General features: G+C 42.8%; 1 protein-coding gene across 4 annotated transcripts in view; it reads right to left on the bottom strand.

Annotated features, from left to right (window-relative positions):
* LOC118789727 (vinculin-like) overlaps window positions 1-17,072 on the bottom strand; it is a 51,094-nt gene that overhangs the window by 6,409 nt on the left and 27,613 nt on the right. For 2 of the 4 annotated variants that reach the window (XM_036546299.1, XM_036546297.1), the window contains exons 7-18: window positions 15,216-15,306; window positions 14,737-14,884; window positions 13,122-13,275; window positions 11,872-12,047; window positions 11,132-11,322; window positions 8,555-8,754; window positions 7,928-8,056; window positions 7,664-7,813; window positions 6,836-6,944; window positions 5,875-6,177; window positions 5,215-5,339; window positions 1,320-1,505 (exon numbers count right to left, since the gene is read on the bottom strand). In XM_036546299.1, coding sequence (XP_036402192.1) covers window positions 1,320-1,505; window positions 5,215-5,339; window positions 5,875-6,177; window positions 6,836-6,944; window positions 7,664-7,813; window positions 7,928-8,056; window positions 8,555-8,754; window positions 11,132-11,322; window positions 11,872-12,047; window positions 13,122-13,275; window positions 14,737-14,884; window positions 15,216-15,306 — 1,962 coding nt within the window. Of the gene's footprint in view, window positions 1-1,319; window positions 1,506-5,214; window positions 5,340-5,874; window positions 6,178-6,835; window positions 6,945-7,663; window positions 7,814-7,927; window positions 8,057-8,554; window positions 8,755-11,131; window positions 11,323-11,871; window positions 12,048-13,121; window positions 13,276-14,736; window positions 14,885-15,215; window positions 15,310-17,072 lie in introns of all 4 variants that reach the window. The other 2 variants (XM_036546298.1, XM_036546295.1) reach the window with 1 other exon arrangement.

Raw genomic sequence — 17,072 nt, forward strand, 5'->3', positions numbered from 1 at the left:
ACCACTATAGGCCTTATAGGGATGGAGAGAGCAGAAAGAAAACAAATTAGGAGAGAACAAAAATTGCACCATAACAAAGGGACATGGGTGACGAAGACAGTTACATGTGGGGAATAAAACAAAGACACACTCAGCAGGTCTCAATTAGGTTTCCTTCAATGGCCCAATACCATTCACAATGTTATATTGCGAACATTTCATCCATATTCTTCAACATACCCTCGCTGCTGGAATAATTTGGTTGCTATCAGACTGGAAGACAAGTAGTAATGCAGCTTCCTTTTGTAAGTTGAGATAAAAGTCTGCATTTTTATCTTTATAGATTCATAATTCACAATTATGACTTAAAATGTATGTGTAACTGCTTCTTGAAATTCTCAGACTAAAAGTTACTACATTTGTAAATAAACCTTTTGTTGGACGTACTAAGGATACAGCCAGCAAAAGTCCCTTACAAGGGCTGATTTATGAACTGATAATTCCAACTAAACACTCTCTGGATTTCAATTCCTCATGGAACAGTCCTTTATACCTTTTAAGGCACATGATAGAAAGTGAACTTTGTATTTTATAGTCATCATGGGAAAATCTGAAAAAGGACAGCAGCATATGAGTAAAAGAAAACAGAAAAAAGAGCAATTTGAAAATTGTTAAAGTAAGCGTAAGGCATTTATAGCCGATCTGTATGAATTTTAATAGACATGTACAGCTCAAAGACTCATTGCATGCACACAAATTCTGCCCTCTCTATTAGGATTCTGTTTCACTCATTTCCTATGGTTTGGAGCACCTCAAGAACTATCTGCACAGTTGGATCAGAGGGGTGAAACTAAGGTAACAGAATCAGTTAGGATCAGTTAATCTGTTAGGAATCCAGCACGCATGCACTTTCTATAGATGACAGTTTCCACTTTTCTAACCTCTGAAATTGGAATCGGGTAGATGATTTCCATATTTCAGGAACACAAAGGTTTTTTAAAACAACTTTCAGCTTAATATGTAATAGGCCCACAGTTTTGCACCGAAACCGTGATTCAGAGTATGACAAAGCAGTGTCATGTTGACACTGCCAGTCACTACCATTAAGTCAAGCAGATAACAATGGCACTAATTTCATACTTTCTATAGAATACAAAAAAGCAGTGTTACAGCGGAAGATTAAAGCTCTTAATCAAAGAGCAAATAATTCTGATGCTTGGACAAATAACATTGTGGTGGCTTGTGATGACATACTCTTTAAAATGTCAGTTTTGTTTAGGGGACAAGTGTAGTCTTGTTGGGGGAACACGCCCTCCCTAGTGTAGGCTTGGGGTACTGACCTTGCTGGACCACTTGCGGGCCTCATCGTGAAGCTGTCGGGCGGCCACCATCATGGGCTCGCTCACCATCTCACCCGCCTTCTGCTCGGGGAACTCCTCATCCTTCTCCTCCGGGGGAGGGGGTCTGGGGGGTGGCACCTCGCCCTCTGGGAGGGGGGGTTTGGGAGGGGCCTGCTCATCGTTGACCTACGACAGCAAGGATGCAGTCAAAAAACCGGGTACAAAATGTTGTTCATCTCAGTATCTCTATCTACCTTTCTCCACTTGACATCCAAGTCTCACTCAAACTGATGTCCTGCCTTGTTTTTCACTACTTGTTTTGATTATGCATTTTAATCTGGCTTCATTTTAGCTTTTATCTTAACTCCCTCTGTGTGTACATTCATGTGAATGCTTCCATGTTTTGCTCTATTAACTTGCTTTTGGATAAGTGTACGGGGTCCATTTGAAAAGTGCTATAAAAATAAGGTTATTATTAATGTTATTATGTTTTTTTTTTTATTAAATTTATTTATATCAGGGACCATGTACAAAATGCATTCACCTCAAAAAGAGGAAAGATGCTTTGTACCAGATTTAGCTACTAGCTAATTTCCATCTGCAGTCCCTGGGCAGGTGAAGGAAACAATAAAACACAAAACAAAACCTATCATCACCGCCACAAATAGGCCAACATCCTATTCATACTCAGACTGGGCATAGACATACGCAGACACACACACAGACATACACAGACACACAATAACAAACTTCATAGGAATAAACACATGACAAAATATAGATATTAAAATATTACATACATATATCCAAAGTCATAAAATCAGGTCATTATGCTGACAAGACCGGTTACTTAAAATCCATTTTTTAACTTCACGGGAGAAAATATAGAAGTCTGTGCCAGTTTTCAGATTGGCGGGGAGCTTATTCCATTCTTTAATGGCTTTGGAAGAAAAGGTGGATTGTGCAAAGGTGGAGCCTCATTTAGGGACGCTACAATCTCCCCTTGAAGCAGATCTTGAAGCTCTGCTCATCAGAGCAGAGCTGGACAAAGCTCTTCAATGGCGGAGGAGCAGCATTATGAATAATCTTATGTACTAAATGGACGTCTGAATACAAAATTGAGTTGTCAAAGCTTAACATTCTATATTTAACAAGTATATCACAATGGTGATACTGTTGTGATTTCCTGTCCAGGACTTTAAGGGCTTGTTTGTGAAATGCTCTAATAGGTTTTAAGACAGTCTTGCTTGTTTGTGACCAACATGATATGCAGTAATGAAAATAGGAAAAAAATCATTGCATTAAAGTATCTTAGAGGCTGTTAAAGAATTCCTAATATGTCTAAAATTAGCCATATTATATTTCAATACACGGCACATCTTTTTAATATGCCTTTTGAATCTAAGAGTGGAATCTATAGTAACACCTAGGTATTTAAACTCATCGACATTTTTTATATTTTGTCCATTTACATAAATATTTGGAAAAACCCTTTGTTTTTGTTTATTCAAAAAATACATGGTCACTGTTTTCTCAATATTCAGAGTGAGACATGAATAACTAAGCCACTTTACAACTTTTTCCATTGTTAATGACAATTTGGCAGCAACTTGTTCAGGGTCTTTCCCATGTGCATATAAGGGTATCTACACCATCACACACATATGGAAGATCATTGATGTATGCACTGAACAACAATGGCCCTAAGATGGAACCTTGCGGCACTCCCATAACGCAAGCTCTTAGAGATGATGTTTTATCTTTTATCCGGACGCATTGAGAATGGTCAGGTAAGTAAGACTGAATCCAATTTAGTGCATTAACAGAAAGTTTGAATTTAGACAACTTAGATAAGAATACTGAATGATTGACTGTATCAAAAACTTTACGCAGGTCAAGAAATACGGCACCCACCACCCGTCCTTTATCAAGGCTAGCCTTAATGACTTCAAGGAAGTAGCAACAAGCAGTTTCAGTTGAATGGTTTGCTCTAAACCCAAATTGCATGGGATGGAATAGATTTTCTTTATTTAGATGAACTACCAGTTCTTCAGCAACAACCTTTTCAACAACATTTGAAATGGTGGGTAGTATACTGATGGGCCTGTAGTTGCTTACTTCCTTTCTGTCGCCTGATTTATATACAGGAGTTACAATGGCGGTCTTCTAGGTGCTAGGGAATATACTTTCATCCAGTGACCGGTTTATAATGTGGTTGATAGGGGTGGTTAAAATGTCTTCATATTTTTTATATTTTTTAAGAAAAACAGTATCCCCAAGTATCTTTTGCTCTTGAATTCGATAATGATGAAAGGATTTTGTTTACCTTTTCCTCATCTGTATATTTAAAATTCAGTATAGTTTCGTTAGTTAAAACCATGGGAAATTGAGTTTCTGTAGAATTGCCACCCAGTTCCAGAATTGATTTAATAAACTACTCATTAAAACTATTTGCAACAGCTAAACTGTCATGTTGTATAATCCCATTTAACCTAATCTCTATAGGTCCACTCTTAGGGCGCTCTTTTCCTGTGAGTTGATCAATACCTTTCCATAACATTTTTGTGTTCCCTTTTGCCTGTCTTATTATTTCAAGAAAGAAATTAGCTTTGGCCTTCCTAAGTTGCCCCGTAACTTTATTTCTAAGGCCTTTATATATTTACATTTACATTCATTCATTTGGCAGAAGCTTTTATCCAAAGCGACTTACATAGGTTACAGTTGTTTTACAATGTTATCCATTTATACAGCTGGATATTTACTGAGGCAACTGTGGGTTAGGTACCTTGCCCAAGGGTACAGCAGCAGTGTCCCAGCAGGGATTGAACCGGCAACCTTTCGGTTACAAGTCCTGCTCCTTAACCAAATATATCAAACGGTCTGTTTCAAATCCTAATTTTAGATTTTAGAGATTTTTTGAGGGCTACATCTCTTTTCTTCATTAAGTGCCATAAAGTGTCATTAAACCAAGGCAGAGTTTTATTAAATTTAGATAAAAGGTGCTTAAATGTAGACATTAAATCATCACAGGCCTGCTCACAATTTTTACCATTAACTTTACTCTCCCATTTAGTTTGCTTAATTTCATTCTCAGAACGCTTCATATCCTTCTTTGGAATAAATGAGATATATTTCTTCCCTTCTGATTTAGTTTGATTTCTATATCGCATCTTTGACAGCTGTCTTGTAACTAAAGCGAGATTATGATCTGATATGCCTGTAATTAAATTGTATGTTTTTCATAGACGATCAACTTTATTTGTGAAAATTAAATCCAACAAGGTTTTTGAGGATCTTGTTATTCTTGTTGGATTCTCTATTATCTGAGTCAAGTGAAATTTATTGGCAATGTCCTTTAACTTCTTTCTACCTATTTTATCTGACCAGCTCAGATTGAAATTGCCCATTGAGCACTTCTTTGCCATTACATTTTTTGAGAACATCAGATAAATTGTCAAGAATTAATCCAGAGTTCACAATGGAGTCTGCTCTGAATACAAAGGGAAAACATTTCAGCATGAGGCAGGTCTACACAACCACCAAATATGAGAGAAATGAGAAATTCTACCCTCGCATTAAGGTGTGAATTTATGGCCTATCCAGCTGGCTCATTTCACACAAGAGTTATTGCCAAACACTCCCTTCCGCCACAGATGGATGGGCCTGTCAGATGGGGCTGGCAGCGACTGCCACAAGCCCTCACTGCCACCCAGCAGACTGGCTAATTTCAGGGACGTGCTACACCCCCCCACGAAGTGTGGTGCTGGTGCCAAGATACCGGATCTGGTTGACACAACCACAATCTGTAAGAGTCCAAAAGCAACACTGCCTTTTTATTTTTTGGGATTTTCCTTACCGGACGGTCAGTGATGTAGGAGGCGGGGTGCAGACTCACATGCAACTGGTCCAAATCGGGAGGAGGGGGCGGGAAGTCGAGCTCCTGAGGCTGGAAGGCTTCCCTCACCTTGCCCACTGCTCCCAGGATCCTGTAGGCCGAGTCCAGGAAGCACTTCTGCAGGCCTGCCCATCGAGGGGAAAGGGCACAGAGAGGGCCGTGAGCAGCTCATCATGCCAACCTCATATGTCCCCCCTCCCCCTCTGACTGCCAGGGATTTACAGCAGAGCATGACATTATGAAGCGCCTGACAGTTGGGATTAACACCAACCTGTCATCCTGCCCTCACTCGACTCTCAGAAAGCATCGGAGTGCTGCTGGCTGCAGCCGTTTTTTAAAAAATACAACCACAAAAAGCATTTCTCTTGCAACAAAATGGCAATAACGAAATACCAGTTTAACCAGCATTGTGTGAATTCACACTGATTTTAACATCAGATGCTAATAGAGGAAGCTTGAACCAAATTCTTCTCTCCAATCGTACAGATCTGCAACTTCCATAATGAATAGTTCCAGTACATATTAATACAAAACACAATACGCAGCCTACATGTCACTCCAATGTGTGCTGAGAAATTGTAATCCCAAGGACAAACGTGAAATTAGGACCACTTTAGAGTATGCTCTGTCCTCTGAAGCTGTGTATTTGGGACTCAGTACCTGGGTCCTGGATGTTGCCCGCCACAGCTTTGGCATCTATCACCATGGGTGAGATGGTCTTGCTCAGCTCGTCTGACGCCGCCTTTACCACCTCCCGGAATTTGGGGTCCTCCGAGTTCTCCACCTCCTTCTTGGCCACCAGCAAGACACGGTTGGCCCGGCGGGCTATGCTGGTCGCCCCGGCGACCAGCAACTGGGGCTGGACGTTGGCCATGGCTACCCGGCACTTGTCGATATCCTTCTTGATGGCTTCCTCGGAGGCATCCAGGAGGGACTTGGTGTCAATGGCTTCATCCACCAGTCCTGACAGAGAGAGACGATTATTATGTTATTAATGCCAGCAAAACGCCGCCAGATTTTCTGTCTGCTGCCTTGGAGGGTTCCTGTTTGGTTTGGTGTACCAAGTATTTATAGAATTAAATATTTTCCCTGGAGTTAATTTTCAGATGCTTAGTGACTTGTTCCAGAAATATTTTAATTAATTTCAAACTCTGTGTAAATATATGTGTAATACGTGCAGAGATATATCAGACAATAATTATATCATTATATTAATTCTCCGATAAGCCCTAACTTTCATATAAATTACATTTAGACATTTAAAAGATTCTGATCACAAGAGCAACTTGCAAAGAACAACAGAACATGGTGAAAACAACAAATCACATTCAAGGTGCCAGTGCCTCACACAGTGCTATGACACAAATTCATATGTGTTACAGTGAATTCAAAACAAGTGCATGAATTCAAATGTGTAATACAGCAATAAAGCACACCCTACAGAAATATAAAGATCAAACAAGTAAGGGAAAGCTGACTTATAACTGGGTTGGGGAGTTGAGATGAAGTCCAAAGAGGTATCTTTTCTTCTTGTCTGCATATTTGATCAGTTGACATTGATTAGCTAACTGACACCACCCCATTAAATACTATCCATGGTAATAGCAACGGGTGTTTTCACCTGTCATTTTTTCAATGTTGTCTATCCACTGGTTCTTCATGGTCTCGAAATGCTCGTACGCAGGCTGGTTCCCGGGGTTCTTCAGCAAAATACGAGCGGCAGAGACCACCTTAAAATCAAAACACAGTCGATAATGAAATTCAATTTCCATTGCCCTGGATTTAATTAACTCCAATTCCTCAGCGGAGACAGAGACTGCACTTTTGTGATAACCGCATATAGTGTTTCAAACCACTGAAATTCCTCAGAAATAAATCACTGTGTTTCATTTACTGCTTTCGCTTCATAATTACAAAATATTTGACTGACACTTTTTATCTCTTTATACCAGGGGTGTCAACATTTTAACGTATTATGTATCTGTATGTAATGTATATACATGTATTTTCATTTATACATAGGCTTACATATCCACAGTTATCCAAATGCCTGAAACAGAGTGGCAAGTTACGCATATCTTCACCCTAAATATGAATATCATAAACATCAGGGAAGGCTTTCATACCAGTTCTCATCTTCCAAAACAATAACAGGCAGGCCAGATGTTTCAGCTATGTATGAAATCCATTATAACTGCAAAGGTCATAAGGGTGTCAATTCCTGCTGGTAACAGATACAGTAGTCACATTCCAACCACAACCTCTTCAGCAGTACAAACAGATACATGCACAAACACTAAAGCACACATACACACACACACACACACATCTGAACATAAACATACATAGGTACACACATACACACCAAACACACTGACACTCATATGCACAAACACAAATGCACAAACACACACATACACAGAGAGTTATGTGGGCGACTCTGACATACTTGTGGCGTGAGCTCTCTGGCTGACTTCACCGCGGCCTGGATGCTCTCCACCGTGCTCTTATTGGCTGTTCCCACGGCAGCGGCCTTCTCTGCGGTGGCGCCCAGCTTGCTGGCGTGGCTCTCAAAGTTAGCGGCTCTTTCCTCGAACACCTGGGGAGACCGGACACGTTCAAAAGCGCAAAACAAGTGGTGTTGTGGAAGATGTTGATGAGGCCAGCCATGTTGGTGTTTTTGTGCAGTGGGGGAGTGGGGCGCAGGACTGACCTCAGACCTGTTGGGGGCTTCAGGGGGTGCAGTGGCCGCCACGGCCAGCAGCTTGATGGGTGTGGTGGTGTCACTGAAGACATCTGACACCTCCTGGGTCATGGCCTCCTGCATCTTCGCCTTAAGGTCCTGACGAAAAAAAAATGTGCTCGCATGCATGTGATGATGTAAAACAAGGCAAAATAAAATGTAATGACAAAAAAAAGCTATCACAAAAAAACCCCAAAGGTCTACTGTAGATCTCGGTAAAATGCTGACACTGTGTACAGCTGTCTACATTAGAAATGTGTTCATATAAATACATAAATAAAACCCAGTAAAATCCAGCACTTGGATGGACACTCCAAACAGTTAAATAACAAATGTTTAATGACCATTGACTGGAAGCTTCTCCTACTTAATACTTTCCTTCTACATATTGACCGTTTCCAGCAACACTAAACTTCATTTCAAGCTCTAATTTCACATACATGAGAAATGATAAACAATTCTTCAGTGAACATTCCCTGGTGGTTGAAATGGTCAGTTTGGTGGTATAAAATCTGTACATCCCGCGTAAGGGTCCCTTTGTAACCAGCAGGGGGAGCTCTTGACTACAACATGGTAATGGAGTGCCTTGCGTCTTACTTTGAGTGCCTCTTTGAGGACCTGGGCCACGGCTTGAGCCTGTGGGGAGTCGCCCTCGCCCCGCGCTGCCAGATCGGCTAGCTGGACCATCAGCTGCTCCACGCGGTCGCACCGCGCTAGCAGCTCCTGGCGGTACGGGCCCAGCATGCCGTTGGCCAGCCTCCGGCCCTCTGCCACCAATGCCCGGATGGCAGCCTGGCCTGTGGACACAGGGGAGAGATAGTCGTTAAGGTTTCTGGAGTGGGACTGCAGAATGGTGTGCAGAGGACTAGACTAGTGGCCACAAGGGCCAGTTCAAAGCCGATTTACTCACCAGCGAGGCATTTCACCTAAACAAGTTCAGAAAGTGTCCAGTGAGCGCATACAGCACAAATGACCATTGTGAAATAACCTACTGATGTCGCTTCAGAGAACTTGTCTTGTTGACCTTTAAAGGACTGGTTTGGTCTGTGGCACAATGTGTAATAGATGAAATTCAAGTTATGTATATTCAGTGAATCAGGGCTTCTGTGAAGCGCATAAATGTATGATGTTGCTATTAAATAAATAAATAATCTGCTCTTTCATCTCGCTTTCTGTCTCTCGCAAAGCCTTTGTGGTCTTCACACTGAGTGATTCATCAAAGCAGTTCGGCACGTTACTCTCTACCACACTGACACCCCCTCTCTGTATCAGCCTGTAATGGAGCAGCACTGAGCGGCTCAACGTTCAGAGCATCATCTCTTCTGTACTTTTTTTTCCTCCCATTTTCTCAGCATTTAAAAATCTACCTAGGAGCTGTCAAAAACTCACTTCTGAAATGTACCGGGTGTGTGCTGCAAGCACATGACGGATCTTCTTCTTCGTCATTTACCCTGCCTTGATCTGGACCAGCTAATTGGCTGTGTTTAATAATATTATTATATGTGTTCATTTCCCACAATGCATTGTGGGGGAAACGGTTCCAGTACAGGGCACGGGTGTGATTTTGATGTACTGTTGAACAAAACGTAGCAAGAGAAAAATGGAACTGAGTGACCCGGCCAATTAATGAAGCGGTTTGGAGTGAGCAAAAGCTCTTCTGGAAACTGAGCGCAGCGGCCCTTGATCAACGGCGCTCGGATGCAAAGTCACTCAGAGGTGACTGGCAAAAACGACCCGCGTCGTCATCTCTCTGTTAGCTCGCTATTAACGAGCCACTGGAGGTCCGCCGTCTGAGAAAAAAGCGCAGTCACAAACCGATGAATCAGTCATTTAATCCCCCTGTGTCATCTCTATTGGGATATAAATATCATCAAATTACCCCCTTCCTTCATTACAGTGCAGAAAGCCGGGCATTACTTAGGCATCGGTATTAAATCTGTCCCGAAAATAACCTTAAAGCGGCTGAACAAGCCATAAAACGGGCTAGATCAATCAAAACGCATGAGAGCTTTTATTTCCCTTAGAGGGTATCCATATTTGTTGTCTGCTGTCTGCTTAGGTGGCTTCGCGGCAATCACTCTTGTTTCAATAAACGTCTCCTGCCAGCCGCGGGGTCGCGCTTTCTGCTGCGTGGTCCGCATTTCGAGCTTTCGCCGTAGAGGCAGAAACCGCGCGATTAGCCCCGGGTGAAAGGTAAATACATTATTAACTGTGTATTCATACAAAAAGATAAACATGCTCTGGTTATGAATGCTGCTTTGGCAGACTGAAGCAGGAGAGGAAATCGCATGATAATCACTGCTACACAGAGTAGCCTACACTTGGTGTTCCACCTTGTTGTTCTAGTACACACACCTGTACCTGTGTGTACAAGAACGCTGCGATTTCTTGATTTAAAATGATCATTCTATCCATCTCCTGTCATTCATTTCTCTGTTAACACGCCACTTTTCCTTCATGAGCTGCGAGTTTTCGAGCATTTTGCTGTTGCCAACACACATACGACACTTGATTGACAGAATGATCATTTTAAGATAAAAAAATCAAGCCTTTCTGTGACACATTAAAATAGATTCGGCGCCATCAAAATTATCCATGGTAAAAATGTAACTCCTGCTTCACGGTTTGTAATAGTGATTCATGCAGTTTTGTCTCCCGCTGTGTCTCAATCTGTCGCAGCGGTAAACGCAGGCAGAGCGTGTTTCTGAAATCAGACTGGAAAATGGATGCCCTTTTCAGCAAGGTTAAACGTACAGTTTCTCTCTTACAAATTTCGCTGGCCCTCACTCCTTGTACTAATTACTGTATATTCTGCATTTTACATTGCATTAGGAAGTACAGGTGTATAAGCAAGCCCCACAAGGGAGTTCATCATAAGGTAGCAGGTGAAACGCAGGATGGACCACGAGCCAATGAAAGGAAGCCATGCAAGTCGTCGTATTGACCCAGCAGCAGTTGAATTCCAGTGATAACGAGCAGGGCTTGTAACCTTCAATTCCCTGGACACTGATGATGTGCTCTTTAGTGAAGTGCTTAACCCAAACTGACTTATTAAATGTACTGCTGTTTACATGTAAACATGTAAAATGGTGAGTTACTGTACGCAAGCCTCCCCGATACGAGGGTTTACTAAGTAACCATAATTTAATGTATCTGTAAGGTTAGGTAACTGACCCACGCCACGGTCGTCCAGGCTGGGGTTCTCGATCCAGCGCAGGGCCTGCTCCATCTTCCCCTCCAGGTTGACGGCGGCCTTGGCTGGCCGGCTGTTGGCCACCGCCCTGTTCACCTTGGACTGCAGGTTCTGCAGGGCCGTTCCGATCTGCTTAGCCAAAGCCCTTGCCTCTGGCGTGTCACCTTTACCCCTGCAGGAACAACAGCGTCCTCAGTTTGGGGTGCCAGACACCCGGTTGCCAGATTGCGGAGGTCCCTCTGAGGTCATTAGTAAGGATGGTGGGTAAGGATGGGTGGGGCTGTCAGTGGCTGACTGATATGAGCTTAATGTATGGTTTTGCAATGGATAGAATTGTAGAAATAGCCCATATCAGTCAGTGAATGAGACCACAAGGCAGCTCCATCTATTATGGTGTCCACGAGGACTCATGGTTCATGAATCCATCCCTAGACATTTTTATATCTTCATTTAATATAGTACTTCATTAACTGCTATGGATTTATTTTATTGTTCTATCATTCTAGTATTATTGTATCAATTACTATAAAAGCACTTGTACATCCGGATAGGAGCACAAGAAATTTGTCACATCTACTGTAACGTAGCTGTTACCTTACAAAAGGAAGGTCCATACTTTTGCCATATCAGTCATATTAATATCTAATTAGCAAATGCATCCATAAGTGTCATGTGTCAGGGGAGCTGTGGGCACCACCCCCCTGTGGCTGTGGTTACGTACTGCCTCCTCAGCTCGCACAGCTTGGCGGTCATGGCGGCGATCTCGGCGATGGAGCGCAGGATGTCGTCCCTCTCCTTGGGGTCCTCGCAGAGGTCGGCGATGCGCTTGGCCTCCGCCAGGAGGGCGCGGATGTTCTCCTCCCCTTCTGGGCCGCCATTGGGGTCTGCCAGCCAGCTCTACGGGAAAACGCAGGGAGAACCTCTGTGAGAACTGTGCAGACACCTCACAGCTGCAATGGTCTTACGGCTGGCTGACTGGGTAAAAGCATGAGACTATCACAGTTAGATTCTCTGATTGTCTCTTAGCTTCTCAGCCATTAAAAAATAGTGACTGTAAAAGTCACATAAAAAATCATGTTCTCTCTCTTAACCCTTTTGCACGTAACTTATTTTATGCTATGTAGCGTGTGTGTTATGTTACATGGTTTGTCATGTTTTCATTAGCGTTATTAAGCTTCTCGTAGTTTTCACCGCTGCATTTGCTATACTTTTAACATTAAATCACTGTTTCCTCAAAACTAACATTAGCTAGAATTTTTCCAATCTAGTGTTCTAATCACACCAGTGTGACCGTACGTGCAAAAGGGTTAAGGGGAAGCACGCAGTGCAGTAGTTAGTCTACAGGACTCAGGGCTTGCAGATCATGGGTCCTAGTGGAACTCTCTGCCTGTACTCTTGAACAAGATACTTTACGTGATGGTCTCAGCTGGAAATCCAGGGTTACACTGTAAGATTATGAAGGGGTCATAAGATCAATAATATTATTTTTTTAATATAAAACTGTTGTCCTGGACAAGACAGGCTCCTGAGCTATGTAATTAGATCAGAGTGAGATCATGAGTCAGAACTGGACTGAGACTGCAGCTTCCTTTAACAGGTCAGACCACACCATATGTCTCACTATTATGTCATTATTTCAATATAATTTCTTCATCCTTCACTTAACAATCTTACCTGGGAATGTACTAAAAGCTAAGAAAATACCACTGGTAATGCCATTACCTCCACAGCTTACAGAAGTCAAACTTTAGCATTTCTGTCCACTGTGATGTTATCGGCTCTAAATGGTTCTTTTACAGCCCCAGAGAGGCTGAGTCACCACGCTCCATCGGCACTGGCGTATGAATCCGTCTCCGCTGCACAGTGGGAACAGCTATATTTAAGCTCAGAGCCTCTTCTCCGTCTCTGTACTCTGTCGTCACCCGTCAAGGAGCCGTAGGGTGGCTGTCGCAGGGGGGGGAGGAGGCCCACCTGCGCCGCGTCGATCCTCTTGGCAATAGCCTGCTTGGCATTGGTCATGGCCTCCAGCTTGCGGGCGGCGTTCTCCACTTTGCCCGTGACGATGTCCAGGCCCTGGGCCACCTGCTGGGCCTTCTGCATACCCACGGGCGTGGGCCCCTGACCCCTGGGAGGAACAGGAAAAGTAGAAGAAAACAGACCAATCAGTGCTATGCATTTACACTGGGGGGTGGGATGCTAAAAAGGTTTTTCCCCAATAATACCCATCTCCTCTGTATCTTGGCTCCTATCCCTTCAAAACACTTGGATCTCTCCTTTTCTGATATATCACAGTAGGGTACTATTGCATTTTGACACTAGTTGTTGCTTTTTTGATGTTGTAATTATTTTTTATTCAGTGTGGCGGCACTGGTTATCAAAGCACTGTTTGAAGCACACAAGTTCAGCTGTTTTGTGTTTTGTTTTCCCTGTGTGGGCTTGTTGTTCATGAGGCCTTATTACTTTTGTTAATTTGCTTTCTAAGTTGTTCTGGATAAGAGCGTCTGCTAGCTATCTAAATGCAAATATTATGCCAGAAGCATATTCATAAATTATTAAACTTGACAAAACCCTTTGTAGTCACTTTCATGTTACCTACCATATATACAAGAACAGTGACGTACAAACATGGACATTGATGTAACAGTAGTGATTTTCACCTGTCTCCATACCATTTTGACACACCTACAATCCATAAGAGCTTCACAAGAGCTCCTGTTAAATCTCAATTTCAACAGCCTAAATTTGACTTTCCCTCTGGAGAAAGAGCCACCCTCGCCCTGGCCTCCAGAGGCTTCTTTCACAAAATCCCTTTCTCCATTTTGCAGACCAATGAGGTCTAAAGCGCTCACAGCTTGAGAGCGGCTTTCTGGCCTGGGGACAGAGCCGTCTGTGATTACCGAGCCAGACAGCTGGCTTTAATCTGCCTTCTCTGCCTTGTCTTTAATGGCTGAACGGAACTGCATCTGATCTGAGAGGGGCTCGCTTTCACTTTTCACAGCACTCACGCCAACCACAATGCATTTCACCAACTCCTATTGTAGGGCATGAACAGATATCCCTCTGTCCCTGCATCTCCATTACACAGATAAAGAGATGCATTTACGCCTGTATCTGCATAAACAACTGTGTACACATGCACAGTGTGGTCATGATGTCCTAATCCGTTTCTGTGCAAATTTCAGTAGAAAAGTGTAACATTCATTCATTGTCCAAGAATGAACTAGCCAAACAATTTTTGCTCCTCTTTGGTTACACCTGAAGCTCAAGTAAGTAGAGTATTAGTACTTACATGTAATTTTGAAATATTAAAGAATGTTTTTGACCAAACTGACTGGAACTGTATGGTCACTCTGTTTTATATCCAGTGTGTATTATTTTATGTATAACATATATGAGATACACAACAAAGTGCCAAATGAACAGTCAAACACTTTTACAGATTTGGTTGTCCACATAATAAATCAAGACTCAAACAGATAAATCTTCTGAATCAGATATACCTCTGATTGTGTACAATATACAAGGTCTATACCATGCTATAAACCTAGTGTTTACTTTCCACTGGCTGGCTTTGTGAGGGACACACCTGGCGCGCAGTTCGACCACCTGATCCGTCATCTGTCCCAGAGTTTTGACCGCGCCCAGGATCTCCCTCCGCTCCTTCCCAGCGCACAGCTCCCCGACTTTCCCCGCCTCGTCCAGGATCTGCCGCACTGCCTGCTCCCCAGCGTCTCCTGCCAAAGTGCGTTCACACAGACCGTCATGGCGGCAGGGGGAGAGCCATGCAGAGGGTAACAGGGAAAACTAGGCTCACTTCACGGATATGGCACTGATCCTGATCAGCTTTGATCGGGCAGACTATGGCAAATTTCACACTTAGCAAGTGACCTCAGCTGATCCCAGATCAGGACCAACCTAGACGTTTGAAACATCTCTGTAATGCCAACTTTGCATCTCCTGAGCTGAGTCTTATAGCAATGCCAGTGAAATGTTATTGGTGGCTCCTGTGAGGTGAGAGGAGTTTCTGGGTTTACTGTAAGGAGTCAGTGGAAAATTGCACATTACCTGGTAGCCCATTCGGGTCTCTTAGCCAGTCTTTAGCCTGATTCATCTTAGACTCAATGATCGCTAAAGATCTCTTCATGGCTTCCATATCCTTGGTAGAAAAGAAAGTTCAATGACATGGGATAGATACATTCATTACCATTGTTTACAGCGACTGAGAGGCTTCTATTTGTTGAGGGTGCTGTAAGCTAAAGCTCTGCGGGGTGCATTCCAGAAGCAGAGGAGAGAAATCTCCCTCCTGCAGCTTCTTTACGCCCCTTCTAAAAATTTGCAACCACAGTGTGAGGGCACAGATGCCTCCTAAAGCAGTTTTCAGCAGCACCGTAGCTCCGCTAATCAGGTGACCTCTACACACCGAGGGACCAAGTTTTCATTTGCACACCACTGCGAAGGCAGAATGCCACAGGCCACCACCGTGTTGCGGATCACGTCATCTGCATACATCCAGATGCCATTCCACGGGCGACAGCCTCCCGTGGGGCGCCGGCCCTTTGTCACTGGCCCTTGCATTGGCGCTAATTCTGAGAGGATTGATCGTTTCCTGAGCTCTGGCTATGCGTATCTGAGGAATGGCAGCCAGAGATGAATGTTCACCCTCTGTAACTTATGCTTTGGTAAGAGCAAGTCCATGAGTATCTCCATGCAGAGTGATTCTGTAACTTGCTGTCAAAGGACAAGAGCAAGGTCCTTGATTTTTTTTTTTCATCCTGACAGTGAAAGATGTCCTCTTTTCTAAGCAAATGGAAAAGCACATACAGCCAATGCCCAGGACCAAGAAATGATGGCTCAGTCCAAACCTGGCAAAGCACCAACTACACTTGCCCACTCGTTGTAAAACAATACGAAGTCAATGCAGGTGCTCAGCAATCACCAACTATAAATACTGGGGAGGCAATTCTGTTGAAATATTTACAGACTGAGGCCAAGATTCTTGCAACATTTTGTCCTTACCTATGACCCACACTTAAGTGCAAGTGTTTTTCTTTGGACAGTTTGGCAAGTTCAGCAAGTGCCAAAATTAGTGGAATCTGCAGTTGCATAGAAAAATGATATCACTTGCTTTGAATTGTAAGTTAAAGTTAAGGGCAAATGTTCTTTGAATCCAGGCCTAGAACTCCCATTCAATCTAGCCGAGTTTATTAAGTTTTGTCGCAAAAAAAAAATATTATATTAATTAACTTCACACATTTTTATGAGCAAGGCAGTTACCTAAATGTACGATTAATCAATACTTAACTTTGATATCATTAGTTGTATATTAGTCCTGTCTGAGGTGCAGTCCTCCAATACATCCACATTCCAGCAATGACTGTTTTTCACACTGCAACTCCCACTGTGCACCAGGAGAGTAAACATGAAATGTAAGCCCCAATTTTTGTTGTTTGTTTTGCTTTTGTTAATTTTGTTATTCAAGTTGACAGGCAAAAATCACTGCAGTTAGATCCAATCTAGGCCTATTGTGGAGCCCTAAAGTAGAGCACTAAAATGCTCTAAGTAGTTTGTAGGCAATTATCATTGCATTACATTATGTTAGCTGCTTATCAGGCACTTTTATCCAGAATGACTCAGCTTTTTTTAAACTTGTTCTCCATTTATACAACTGGATATTTTTACTGAGGCAGTTCACATTAAGTACCTTGACTAAGGGTACAACAGCAGTGCCCCACCTAGCAATCTTTGGGTTACAAGCCCAGCCCCTGACCACTATACCATACTTCTATCCCAACATATCAAGCCCATGACTGTGAAAAATACTGTTTAAACAGCTAGTTGTGAAACATAACAAAACAACAAATTTCTCAATATATTAGGGTATATTTAATTTCTGTATGACTACACATAACCCACAGTACTAAG

Source organism: Megalops cyprinoides, chromosome 15 (genome assembly GCF_013368585.1).
Source record: "Megalops cyprinoides isolate fMegCyp1 chromosome 15, fMegCyp1.pri, whole genome shotgun sequence".
NCBI classification, from domain to species: domain Eukaryota; kingdom Metazoa; phylum Chordata; class Actinopteri; order Elopiformes; family Megalopidae; genus Megalops; species Megalops cyprinoides.